The sequence below is a fragment of the Podarcis bocagei genome (genome assembly GCF_964188305.1).
Source record: "Podarcis bocagei genome assembly, chromosome: 14".
Taxonomy (NCBI): domain Eukaryota; kingdom Metazoa; phylum Chordata; class Lepidosauria; order Squamata; family Lacertidae; genus Podarcis; species Podarcis bocagei.
This window is the reverse complement of record NC_138139.1, coordinates 31,620,557-31,633,605: the sequence shown is the minus strand read 5'-3', so window position 1 is coordinate 31,633,605 and position 13,049 is coordinate 31,620,557. Positions and strand designations below refer to the sequence as shown.

At 47.9% G+C, this 13,049-nt stretch overlaps 1 protein-coding gene across 1 annotated transcript; it reads left to right on the top strand.

Moving 5' to 3' along the window:
* Positions 1-866: 866 nt before the first annotated feature.
* On the top strand, positions 867-12,468 carry AQP8 (aquaporin 8). The gene is made up of 6 exons (XM_081170727.1): positions 867-1,024; positions 4,204-4,466; positions 6,932-7,058; positions 8,273-8,487; positions 9,903-10,037; positions 11,617-12,468. Exons 2-6 carry the CDS (start codon positions 4,216-4,218, stop codon positions 11,657-11,659), a joined length of 771 nt encoding a protein of 256 aa, XP_081026853.1. The 5' UTR covers positions 867-1,024; positions 4,204-4,215; the 3' UTR covers positions 11,660-12,468.
* Positions 12,469-13,049: the final 581 nt, after the last annotated feature.

The window sequence follows — 13,049 nt, the reverse complement described above, 5'->3', positions numbered from 1 at the left end:
ATAATAAATTACAGTCATACCTCGGGTTAAATATGCTGCAGGTTGAGCATTTTCATGTTACGCTCCAAAGCGACCCAGAAGTAACGGAAAGCGTTACCAGTCTGGCAAAGGCTGCGATATAGAGATCTCTACAGTGTAGAGGATGCCAGATTGGCCAAGGCAGCAATAATGGCATAACATTGTACATAACTGTTTTGTTTTTCAGTTCTGTTCCTAATGCCTAATGTCAATTTCTGCTCACCACACTGACATTTCCAGAAAGGCTTAAAAAAACAAAACAAAACTTTACAGGCAATTTCCATCCCATAGATGTCCAGCTTCCTCCAATCCTCCTTCCCCAAAGACTGACTGATGGTGCATAATGAAAGACCCTCTGTACATGCTCAGGGGCACTGTTCCTTAGTAATACTCTGCACATTCCGCGACAGTGTGAACGGGCTCTAGGGCATCACCTGGTAGTTCCTGGTAGGTGGCCTGGGTGAGGCTTTCCTAGTTGTTGACGAAAGGCACCGGTGATGACACTCTGCACGTGCACAGGAGCACTATCTCCTCCACACGTGCAGAGAGACCGCAACTGCAGGGAAAGTTCCTATGCTCTGAGGAGGACCTGTTTCCTCCCCTCCCCTTCCCCCTTGTGGCGCCATGGGTTTTGCACTCTGCACTTCAGTCCAGGCAGGCAACCAGACTTGGCTCAGGCCCGCAAAACAAATCCTTGAACCATAGAACCACCCAGATAAATAGCTGTTATTTCACTGTCAGCTGAAACACACTCAATGACTTTTACTGCATTTTTTTAACTGCACAAATCCCTTCCACTCCCCCCATCCACACCTTTTTTTTTTTTAAAAAAAAACCACTTCTTTTATACCACAGGTCAAGCAGGGAGTGTGCCAATATTTTACAGGGATAGTAAAGTGTTCGGCGCTGAGGAAACATAACCATTCTGCAGAAAGGACTTGCTGGTGGTTAAGCAGGCATCTCTGCTCTCTCTTTCAGGAACAGACAGCTGGAATAGTTGGAGCTGGTAAGTGAGCAACAGTGGATGGATGGGGAAGGGGGGGCAGGAATTCCCTCTCCAAACCTTTTGCCTTTTGGAATGGGTGGAAAATGTTGGAGGGGGCTTGTTGGAGAGTATAGGAAGTCTCTCTCTCTCTCCCCCTTGTTCATTTACAGTGGTACCTCAGGTTAAGAACTTAATCTTAACCTGAAACTATTCTTAACCTGAGTGGTAACTTTAGCTAATGGGGCCTCCCGCTGCCGCTGCGCCGCTGCTGCACAATTTCTGTTCTCATCCTGAAGCAAAGTTCTTAACTCGAGGTACTATTTCTGGGTTAGCGGAGTCTGTAACCTGAAGCGTCTGTAACCTGAAGTGTCTGTAACCTGAAGCGCCTGTAACCCAAGGTACCACTGTAGCCTAGGACTTGCCGATCAGAAGGTCGAATCCCCGCGAAGGGGTGAGCTCCCGTTGCTCGGTCCCTGCTCCTGCCTACCTAGCAGTTCGAAAGCATGTCAAAGTGCAAGTAGATAAATAGGTACCGCTCCGGCGGGAAGGTAAATGGCGTTTCCGTGCTCTGCTCTGGTTTGTCAGAAGTGGCTTAGTCGTGCTGGCCACATGACCCAGAAGCTGTACGCCAGCTCCCTTGGCCAATAAAGCGAGATGAGCACCGCAACCCCAGAGTCGGTCACAAGTGGACCTAATGGTCAGGGGTCCCTTTACCTTTGTCACACCTTAGTGCACAGTTAAACTGTGGAACTCCCTCCCACAGGAGACAGGGATGGCCACCAACTTGGATGGCTTTAAAAGAGGATCGGACAAATTTGTGGAGAGGGCTATCAATGGCTACCAGCTGCAATGGCCATGCTCTGCCACCCCCGTTGGAGGCGGCAATGCTTCCAAATGCCAGTTGCTGGGAGCCACGGTGGCAGAGAGCTGCTCTTGTGCTCAGATCCTGCCTGTGGTCATCCCTTTGGGGCATCTGGCCAGCCACCGTGAGTGTAAGGAGGTCCTACACATGAGTAGGAGTCCGGTAGAGACACATGCCCGACTGGCATGTTCTCTCCCTCCTGGTTGGTTGTTTGGGAGATTCAAAATCTTTCTCCAGACCAAACATCACAGCAAATAATACCTAAGTGTGGAATGATGCTCCAAGTGTGTGTATGTAAATACAGTGGTACCTTGGGTTACAGACGCTTCAGGTTACAGACTCCGCCATAGCTGTCAACGTTTCCCTTTTTTAAAGGGAAATTCCCTTATTCCGAATAGGATTCCTCACAAGAAAAGGGAAAAGTTGACAGCTATGGACTCTGCTAACCCAGAAATAGTACCTTGGGTTAAGAACTTTGCTTCAGGATGAGAACAGAAATCGCGTGGTGACAGTGCATCAGCAGTGGGAGGCCCCATTAGTTAAAGTGGTACCTCAGGTTAAGAACAGTTTCAGGTTAAGAATGTTAGTTTAGCTAAATTGCTGCGCTACTGAGTCTGAACGCTGACTGCCTGTACTCTGCTGATCCTGAAGTGTGCTGATGCCCCTTAGGTATCAGTCGCTGCGATGTTCAGGCTGGAGAAAGATTTTGAATCTCCCGAACGACCAGCCAGGAGGGAGAGAACATCCCAGTCGGGCATGTGTAGGACCTCCTGACAGTGAGATGCTGAACTAGATATGCCTTTCGCTTGACACAGCAGGCTCTTCTTATGTTCCTAGGAATTCACTCCCAGAAGATGTAGCGATGGCCATCGACCTTAAAAGGGGATTGGAGAAATCCATGAAAGAAAAGGCAGTCAGTGACTGCTATCCATGATGGCAATGTTCTGCCCCCTCTTTTGGAGGCAGCATGTCTCTGAGTACAAGCTGCTGGCAATGGCAAGCGTGGAGAGCAAGTGAGGCCAGTGGCAGATCTTGCAGTCTTAAATTTCAGTGGTGCCCTGTGGAATACTGAAATTTGGAGCCCTACCGCCTTGTGCCATTGTAAATCAGAGCTGCAATGTTGCTGAGGCTCTGTGCCTGGTGCGACCAAACCAGTGGCGCTCCCCTAAGCCTTCCTCCACAGCTTCAATATGCATGTGTGACTCTGATAGCCTTGGGAAGTGTAGTTCAGTGACAGAGACCCTGCTTTTTTATGCAGAAGGTCTCCAGTTCATTCCATGATGGCAGCTCCAAGTAGAATTGGGACTGTCCCCTGCCTGAAACCCTGGAGAGCTGCTGCCAGTCAGGGTTGACAATCCTGAGCCAGGTGGAGCAGCGGTCTGGCTCCATATAAGACAGAAACATGAGGACTGGAATCTTGATTTTCATTTAGGGGAAGGGCTGCAGCAGGCAGAGCCTCTGCTTTGCGTGCAGAAGGTCTCAGCTTTAATAGTTGCTAATGGCATCTGGGACGTGGGTGGCACTGTGGGTTAAACCACAGAGCCTAGGACTTGCCGATCAGAAGGTCGGCAGTTCGAATCCCCGTGACGGGGTGAGCTCCCGTTGCTCAGTCCCTGCTCCTGCCAACCTAGCAGTTCGAAAGCACGTCAAAGTGCAAGTAGATAAATAGGTACCACTCCGGCGGGAAGGTAAACGGTGTTTCTGTGTGCTGCACTGGTTCGCCAGAAGCGGCTTAGTCATGCTGACCACATGACCCGGAAGCTGTCTGCGGTCAAACGTAGGCTCCTTCGGCCAATAAAGTGAGATGAGCGCCACAACCCCAGAGTCGGCCACGACTGGACCTAATGGTCAGGGGTTCCTTTACCTTAATGGCATCTCCAGGTAGGAATGTCCCCTGCCTGAAACCCCCGTATCTTCCTATCAATGCAGACAATCCTGAGCTCAGTGAATCAAGGGGCTGACATGATAGAATGCAACTCCTCTTGCTCATTTCCCAAAACTCTGGCTTGGCTGCTCTGAAGAAACGGAATGCAGGGCCTTATCAATGGAGGCAATTGTTGTGCCCTTTTATTAAGAGGAGGGTGACTAAGTTTCCCTCTCCCTTGCGGAAGGCCAGCCCTCCTGTGCGGTGGGAGCAAGAGAGGGAACAATGGGGATGCAGCCTTGCCAAGTCCTTGCCCCGAGTCCAGAACAGAGTGCCCCATGGGAACGGCACATACAGTGGCATTTGGATTTAAGTCTTCATTGTGTCACACACCAGGGTCAACCTCCGTTCAGCTGACCTGGGAGGGCTCACCAGGTGCTGGCTGGTCACCAAAGCCTGGCTCTTGTCTTCCAGATTTGCCCAGGCATGACAGACGTGGAATTTGGGCGGATGTCCGTCAAGGAGCTGGAGCTGGATGGCAAAAGCAGCCCCCCGCAGCCCCACTGGTTTGAGCAGTACGTCCAGCCTTGCATCGGAGAGCTGGTGGGGTCGGCCTTCTTCATCTTCATTGGCTGTGCATCGGTCATCGAGAACACGGATGGCACCGGGAGGCTGCAGCCCGCGTTGGCACACGGACTGGCCTTGGGGCTCACCATTGCGGTTTTGGGGAACATCAGGTGAAGGAAAGAGGGAAGGTGGACTTGCAGCAGGGGGAGAGGGGCAGGAACAGGACTCTTGGGTTCTCTCAGCTCCCAGGGAAGGTGGCTGTTCCTGCAAAGGCTTCTGGGAGTTTTTGCAAGGCTTAGGCGTCTCCAGCCAGACCTTTTTTGGGGTGGGGTGGGGAGTGAAAGGAGGGATGGATGTGTCAATTTCTGTTTCTCCTTTTTCCAATCTTAACGTCAGTTCTCCACATTTCCTTATCAGTTTGCAATTTAAAAAGGAAACCTCATGACAATTCATCAGCATTTTAGGGCAAATCTATTCGAATATGCACATATTTGCCTGCAATTTTGCCTAATGGAAAAGTGATTTCCTGTCATATAATGCATTTTTCATGTCACTTTCAGTCGTGCATTTCTGAACACACATTGTTAAGCTGGAGAAATGTATTGCAAAATCCAGAGAAGGGTAAAAATTTTGAAGAGTCGCTGTGCTTCTGTTCATATAATGTTTCACAAAGTGAGAATTAGGTGGCTTCATCCTTAAATGTGAGCTGAGCTGAATGCCTGGCCCCTGTGGAAACCTGAGCCTGCCAGTGAGAGGACAGTTCTGTTCTTACTTCTATGTCCTGAGATGGCAGCAGGAATGGCGTTCCTCCTTTCCCCCTGCCAGGCGAAGTTTAACTGAAAGGGGCCAAGAGAGATCTCTCAGGGGGTTGTAGACCCTGATGTGGGAAACCATCCTTCAGCAAGCAGCTTCTGGCAGTGGGATGGAAGGAAAGCGGGGGTAGACATCCAATTGGGATCTCCTGGCATATCTCTGGGTGATTCTCAGTAGATCCGTCATGAACACAGGAACATAGAAAGCCATCACTGAACAGCAGCAGCAACAAAATAAATTTCTCCTTACCTGAATGAGGCAGCTAAAATGAAGAAAGTGAGAGGGAGAGCGGACTTTTGTGTGAAAGCTCTGTGAACTCAATACAGTTCTGACACTGAAAGGATATCCTTAGAATATCCAGAATGTGCTCAGAGACATCCTTTTTTTTTAAAAGAAGAAGATGCTGAACCCTGCCTCCAAGGTCTTAAGCAGAAAGGAGAGGAAGTGTTGCCTATCAGGCAACCTTGAGATGGTTGGGTACCGATGAATCCCAATAGGAGGCCAGGAGCTAATTTGGAAGGGTCTGTGGTCACCTTTGAATCTGATTGAGGTGAGGCTGCATTCTGGAATGGGGACAGTCATATTCCAAATGTCTCCAATTCGAACTCCAGCTCCCCAGCTGGAATGGCAGTAGGGTGACTGGCCCAAAAAGGGTTAATCTTTTTGCCTCTTGACACAAGGGACATTTGCCCTTAAAACTTTGCTCTCCTTGATTAATGGAGTAAACAAGTCCCTTTCAATCAGGACGTAGGGCTGCCATATGTCCGGATTTTCTTGGACATGACCAGGATTTCAAAGGCAGAATTGACATCTGGGGGGAATTTTTTGAAAGGTGGCATTTTGTCCTGGATCTTAGGCAAGTCAATAAAAATAAATAAATCACTTTTTTGGCATTTTGGGGGGAAACCCGCTCAATAACTTTGGGGTTTGTCTTAAAAAAAGCTCAATCATTTTCAGGTCCCCACCTCAAAAAGCTTTTACTTTTTGAAATATGGCAATCCTAAGCCCTAGTCACCTGTAGTTTACGTTCTGTTTCTCCCTCCCTCTTTATCTGCTTGTCGGTAACATCAGTGCAGAAGGGACTTAGTGCTGAAGTGATTCTTGGGCCTCACAACAGGGGAGGTGAAAGCTCAGGTTATAAACTGTTTATGTCCTCTCAGAAGTAACTGCTGGTAATGATAACGTTATGTGCAGAGTGCACTGTGATCTTGGAGCAGCAAAGGTTGTGTGTGTCCATTGGGCCCTTCTCAGCACACATTCTAGCCTGTGAATGTCCTTCTTAAACTGTGGTGCCCAGAGCTAGATGCAGGACTTCAAATGGGGTCTGACCAAGTCAGAATAGAGTGGTACTATTACTTCCTTTGATCTGGACACCAAATATATTTGGATGCAGCATGAGATATTTTTGCTGCAGCAACAGACTGGTAAGCTTGTTGTCTGCTAAGATCCCTAGGTCTTTCCCCCCTCTCCTATATTTGTGCATCTGTCTTTGCAGTAGGATAGAATACACCAGGGGTCAGCAAACTTTTTCAGCAGGGGGTCGGTCCACTGTCCCTCAGACCTTGTGGGGGGCTGGACTATATTTTGAAAATAGAAAATGAACAAATTCCTATGCCCCACAAATAACCTAGAGATGCATTTTAAATAAAAGGACACATTCTACTCATGTAAAAACACACTGATTCCCAGACCATCTGCAGGCCAGACTGAGAAGGTGATTGGGCTGGATTAGGCCCCCGGGCCTTAATTTGCCTACCCATGTACTACCCTATTCTTTCCCAGGAGCCCTCTAACAATGCTCTCTCTCCTCTCCTCCCTACAGTGGTGGCCATTATAACCCTGCGGTCACCCTCGGGGCCTGGCTCGTGGGTGGGCTGAACATGGTGATGGTCATTCCTTACTGGATCTCCCAGTTGTGCGGTGGGCTCATTGGAGCCGGACTGGCCAAGGTATGATCGGTGATGGGGGTGGATAGGGGAGGGGGAAGGACAGCATCTATCAATGGGCATGTGTGAAGGTTTGCTTCTTGGGATGGCATGACATTGCCATAATCAGAGGCAGCAGTGGATGGCAGGTCTCTGTTGTTCTCCCAAGCATGCCCCTCTGAAAAATGCCCAAAGAACATCAATTATGATATCTGTTAATGCAGCAGGAGCTGCTTAGTGCTTAGTATGTGCTTAGGACTCACAGCTAAGGCTGGCAGGACCCTTCAGTTTTCCTTCTCCCACTTTCTCATTTTCCCAGTCTGAAGTTCCATTTTCCAGATTTCTGCAGCAATTTGTGAATTTTTTTTTTAAGAAAAATGGTCATGAAAATGCATCAGCAATTGCTTGCAAATTTCTCCTAATAAACACATTTTCAATGCAGTTTTGACACACATTTTTGCAAGTAGTATAATGCATGTTATTTTCACCAATGTCTTAGCTTCTATGCATACTTTTCCCTAATGTGTGCAGTTTTGTAGGGTTGCCATATCTTGAAGAGCAAAAAAGAGGACAGCCTGAGCTGCTGCCAGCCTGAGCCGGGGAATGAGGGACATGGGTGCAGGTGCACGGGGCCGCTGCTGCGCCTACATGCCTGTTTCCCCAGCACGGGCTGGCAGCGGCCTTGGCATGCAGAGCAGCCTGTGCCCAAGCCCAAGCCTCCCGCACCCAAGCCAGAGCCCAAGTTGCCTATGCCTGCACCCGCGCCCACACCCTTCCCCAGCCTGTGCCGCCTGAGCCCCGCCAAGACAATACAAAAATTTAAAAAAATCAAAACCCCAAATCCCAGACATTTACTTTCATATGTGAAAATCCCCCTCCCCAAGATGGTCATACTGGCCCCCCAAAAGAGGGCATGTCCAGGATTTCCCAGATGTATGGCAACCCTACATTTTGCAAACATCAGTTGTATGGAGAACTACATTGCAGCATTTGGATCAGTGCAGATTTGGAAAGACGGTTCTGTATTTCATGTTTTGTGTTGTTTGCCCCACTGTCAAAGGACTTCCAGTGGCAACAGTATGAAAAAAAACCAAGTGGTCTTAGAGACGGAGTCCATGTCATACATGATGGGATTAAAATGTGGGTGGGTGGGTGAAGGGAACCCAATATGTCCACACCTACTTTTGTATCCCTTGTGCATCTGAAATTAAATTTGGAAGCCTCTAAATCTGTTGCAGGTGATGACCGTCTGGGAAAGGTACGACAATGCCACAGGAGCGGCGTTCACCTCCATCACCTCAGACAACCAAATCCCCGCAGCTCTGGTGGGTGAGATTGTGATGACCATGTTCCTGGTCATGACGGTCTGCATGGGGGCCATCAACGAGAAGACCAAGACCCCCCTGGCTCCTTTCTGTATCGGCTTCACCGTTACGGTGGACATCCTTGCAGGGTGAGTTTGGCTGGCATTCCTGCAAAGGGAGCTGATGTAATTCACCCCTCCCAGACTAATACACGGACTGGGATGTAATTATCCTTTGGATTTCACAATACAGTGGTGCCCCGCAAGACGAATGCCTCGCAAGACAAAAAACTCACTAGACGAAAGGGTTTTGCAGTTTTTGAGCTGCTTCGCAAGACGAATTTCCCTATGGGCTTGCTTCGCAAGACGAAAACGTCTTGCAAGTTTGTTTCCTTTTTCTTAACACCGTAATACAGTTGCGACTTGACTTCGAGAAGCAACTCATAGAACGCGGTGTGGTAGCCTTTTTTGAGGTTTTTGGTGATTTTTGAAGCTTTTACAAAACTTTTCCGACACCGTGCTTCGCAAGACGAAAAATTCGCCAGACGAAAAAACTCACAGAACGAATTAATTTCGTCTTGCGAGGCACCACTGTACTCTGAATTTTGAGGTGCAATTCTCCTCTCAAAAGAACATACCAAAATGCTTTTGTTTTTATAAAAAAGCATCAGATTGATTCATCACCGAAATATTGGCTTGAGAATAAGCTGTGAGATGTTTTTGGATAGATTCAGCTCATGGTTTCCTCAACCTGCATTTAATTGCTCACATTCCTTGCAAAGACACTTAGGGTTGGATCTGTTCCTGGCTGATAATGCGGAAAGCTATCAGTAAGGGCTGTGTTCTCCTTCCACTGCCAGAGGCAGGATTCTGCTCAGTCCTGGCTGCTGGGACTTGCACTCTGGCCTTGCTTATGGGCTTCCCATTGGGGCATCTGCTTGGCCACTGTAAGAATGGGATGCTAGACTAGATGCCTCCCCCGGTTTGATCCAGCAGCCAGGCTCCTCTTATGGAACCTCCAGGTCCAGAGGCAGTCTACCTTGATTCTGAGGTTCTTAGGAGTATTTTGGCCTGATCCAGCAGGGCTCCTTATGCACTTTTATGTTCTCAAGCCAGCTTCAGTGCTGACACCACATGCTCAGTGCCAGTGTCCTTCATGCGAATCCTGACAGCCAGCAGCAGATTGCCTGTTGGGTCTCCTTGCCTTGCTTGCATCCGCTAACCAGAACGGACAGTTATCAAGGCAAATAAAGGTTATTCAGCCACCAGCCCTGCTCCCCATCTTTAGTGAGAGATGAGGCTTTTGCTTAAACACTGAGAAGGGCTTCAGACACCAGGATTGATCTGTTGCTGACAGATGGGTGTAGGGATAAAATCCTGCGGTTTCCCTTTCACATACGGTTGTCGACAAATGGTAAGGAGCTCTCACACCCGGCTCTGAAATGTGCCCCCCTCTTGGGAAACGGCAGCTCTGCTTTCACAGAGGCTTTGGGAAATATTATGGGATGTTTGCTCAGCGTTGACCTTTGATACACGGCTGCTCCTTTTCTTTTCCCGCCATGCAGGGGAGGTGTTTCAGGAGGCTGCATGAACCCAGCCAGAGCGTTTGGTCCTGCACTGGTCGCCAACTACTGGGACTACCACTGGGTGTACTGGGTCGGCCCTATGGTGGCCGGACTCCTTGTTGGTGCATTGATAAGGTAGGTAGATGGGGGGGGGTGTTTCCACTTCCCAAAGTGAGGGGGGAGGTGGTAATGTGAGTGGATGGAAAGCTCTTGTTGTGTTGAGATAGGAGTGCAAGTCTTTAATAATAATAATGATGATGATGATGATGATGATGATGATGATAATAATAATAATAATAATAATAATAATAATAATAATAATAGCATTTATATCCCACCTTCCCCCCCCCAGGAGCTCATGGTTCTCCCCCTCCTCATTTAATCCTCACAACAACCCTGTGAGGTAGGCTAGGCTGAGGGGCGGTGACTGGCCCAAGGTCACACCCAGTGAGTTTCATGCCAGAGTGGGGATTTGAACCCTGGGTTGGATCTACACACAGGAAAAAATATGCTATAAATAAGTTAGAAATTAAATTGTAACAAAAAAAAATCTAGGTAAAAATCGCATAGAAAAAAAATTGTTTGCTCTCTGGTGCCATCTGGTGTTGCATGTTTGTAATGCATTCAAAGCGTTTTTTGACTAATGTAGCTGAGTCCCTGGCCTCCCACCCTGTTCTGATTATACCACACTGGCCCTATCTCACAGAGCTTGGGGCCTCTGAATCAATGTCACCAGCTACTCTTTGGGGGCCACGTCATGCTCCCAGCTTCACCAGAGATTGTGCCACACTGGACTGCTGAGCTCCATTCTACAATCATAGTGTAGCCCAGTCATTCCCAACCTGGTGCCCTTCAGATTTATTTTATTAAATTTATAAACATACTTATGAAATGCTCTGATTTTTGTTAAAAAACAAAACAAAACAAAAAAACAGAGCAGTTTGCCATTCTACAATTCAACATAAAAACAGACAAGAAATATAATATAAAAAGGTAAAATGGGAAAATTTGCTAGTTGTTATGGAAAGATGTATTCTTAGTTGCCTGCTGATGTCTGATAGAATAGAAAAGTTTTCAGTAGGCATTTAGAAGTTGAAACTGTTGCTGAACTGCAACTCCCATCAGGCCCCTGAACCAAAGCCAAAGCAATGCTTCTGAATGTCAATTGCTGGAAACCACATGAGGGGAGGGTGCTCTGTGTTCAAATCCTGCTTGCTGGTTTCCCCTAGGTTTCTGGTTGGCCACTGTGAGAACAAGAGGCTGGACTAGATGGGCCCCCTTTGGAGGGGGAGACTCCCTGGCTTCTTCAGCAGTCTGCCTCATCTCTATCTCTTGAGGCCTCCACTCCTGCTTCTGATTTTGGACTGCTCTCTGCCCCAGACTCTTCCCGCTCACTAAACCATTACCTCTTCTGTTTCCGACATCTCCTCCTCTCAGTCTGCTACCTCTTCTCCCTCTGTCCACTCATTGTCATCTCACCACCAACCCCGTGGTTCTGAGCCTTCCTCCCTTGGGGGTTCTCTAACCAGTCCCTCCCACTGCTCCTCTACTTCCAGCCAGCCCACGACATTGGGCCACTGACCTGACCCAGAAGCCTGTTCTTAGATTCTTATGTTTAGAGTAACCCATCCTCCCCAGCGGCTATAAATGGAGCCTAGGAACGCCCTCCCCCCAAAGTACTGATTCTAACTGGTTCATCCTTTTGTTCCTTCAGGACTCTGATTGGGGACAAGAAAACCCGCATCTTCCTGAAATGAGCATCCTCTGAGCAGGCTCCAGCGCTGGGCAGCACAACATCAACAGACCGCTGCTCCAGAGCTCTCCAACAACCCTCCACTTCTCAACCTCTGCTTCCCCGTTTCCTTCGTGGCCAAGGTCTTGGGCGGCCCCTACCTGGAGGAGACAGGCAGGCTCCTGGACCGTTCTGCTGAGTGCTGCTCTCTACTATTTAAAGCAAGGGGGGCTCCTTCTCCCTGTGCATTGCTGCTAGGGAAATCCAAGCAGAGAGAGTTGCTGCTGTTGGGCTCAGGGTCTGCATCGGCCGGCCACAGTGAGACCAGGATGCTAGGCTAGGTGGCCCCTGTCGGCCTGACCCAGGAGCTGGGCACTTCTTACGGTCATATGTTCTCAATGCTGTTAGGATATTGGACACAGACACCATCAGCAACCTCATTGATCCAGATGGTTGCTCTCCCCTGGGCAAGTTCCACTGGAATACCCTGGAGCTCTTGGGCAGCACCTGGGAATCTGCTAGCCCAGCTCACCCACACTCCACTGGGGTTTGCACAAGGCCTCATGTAAATTGATCAGTCCGGATTTTAGTATGAATTCCCCCCACTGTACACATTTTCAGGTAGCAATTTCCCCATATATAATATGTTTTTGCGTGTGCTGTTTTCACTGTAATATAGCATATGCATTATTGTATACACTGCAGAACAGCACTGCAAAATTCAGAGAGGTGCAAATTTCAAGGGATAATTGAATCTGTCCATTTTGGTGTCTCTCAGTTTCTCCAGTCTTAGATTCAGATCTTCGCATTTCCAAATCATTCTGCTTTTTTTTTTTTAAGTCCTTATGAAAATTCATCAGCGTTTTAGTGTGAATTTCTCCTAACTAGCATGTTTTGTATGCAGTTTTGCTTAATGTACACATTTTTGCAGAGCGATTTTCCCCAATACAGTGCATTTTTTGTATGTTGTTTTCCCTATTATATTCATCCCTATGCACACTTTACTCAAGCATATTGCTTTATTGATGATTTGCTAACCATTTCATACGATTTGTGTTGTATTTGTGATGTTCCAGTATGTTTTGTTACTGTTATTGTTGTTACTGTTTGTAAGCTGCTTTGAGATTCATTTGAATGAAATACAACAAATCAGTTTGAATCAAGTGTATGCCGTTTTTGTACACATGACTTGGCCGGAGAGCTGGCTTGCAAAATTTGGAGAAGTGCAAATTTCAAAAGATGGCTGTGTTTCTGTTCACAACTTGTTTTTGCAAAGTATGAATTAGGTGAGTTTGCTTTTTAAATGTAAACTAAGTGAAAGTTCTCTTCTGTCCCTGCACAAGAGAACTACTAGTGCATCAGGGTGCCCTGATGGTCAGGAAGTTGAGAGAGGGGGAGAAATCTCTTCTAAGCTT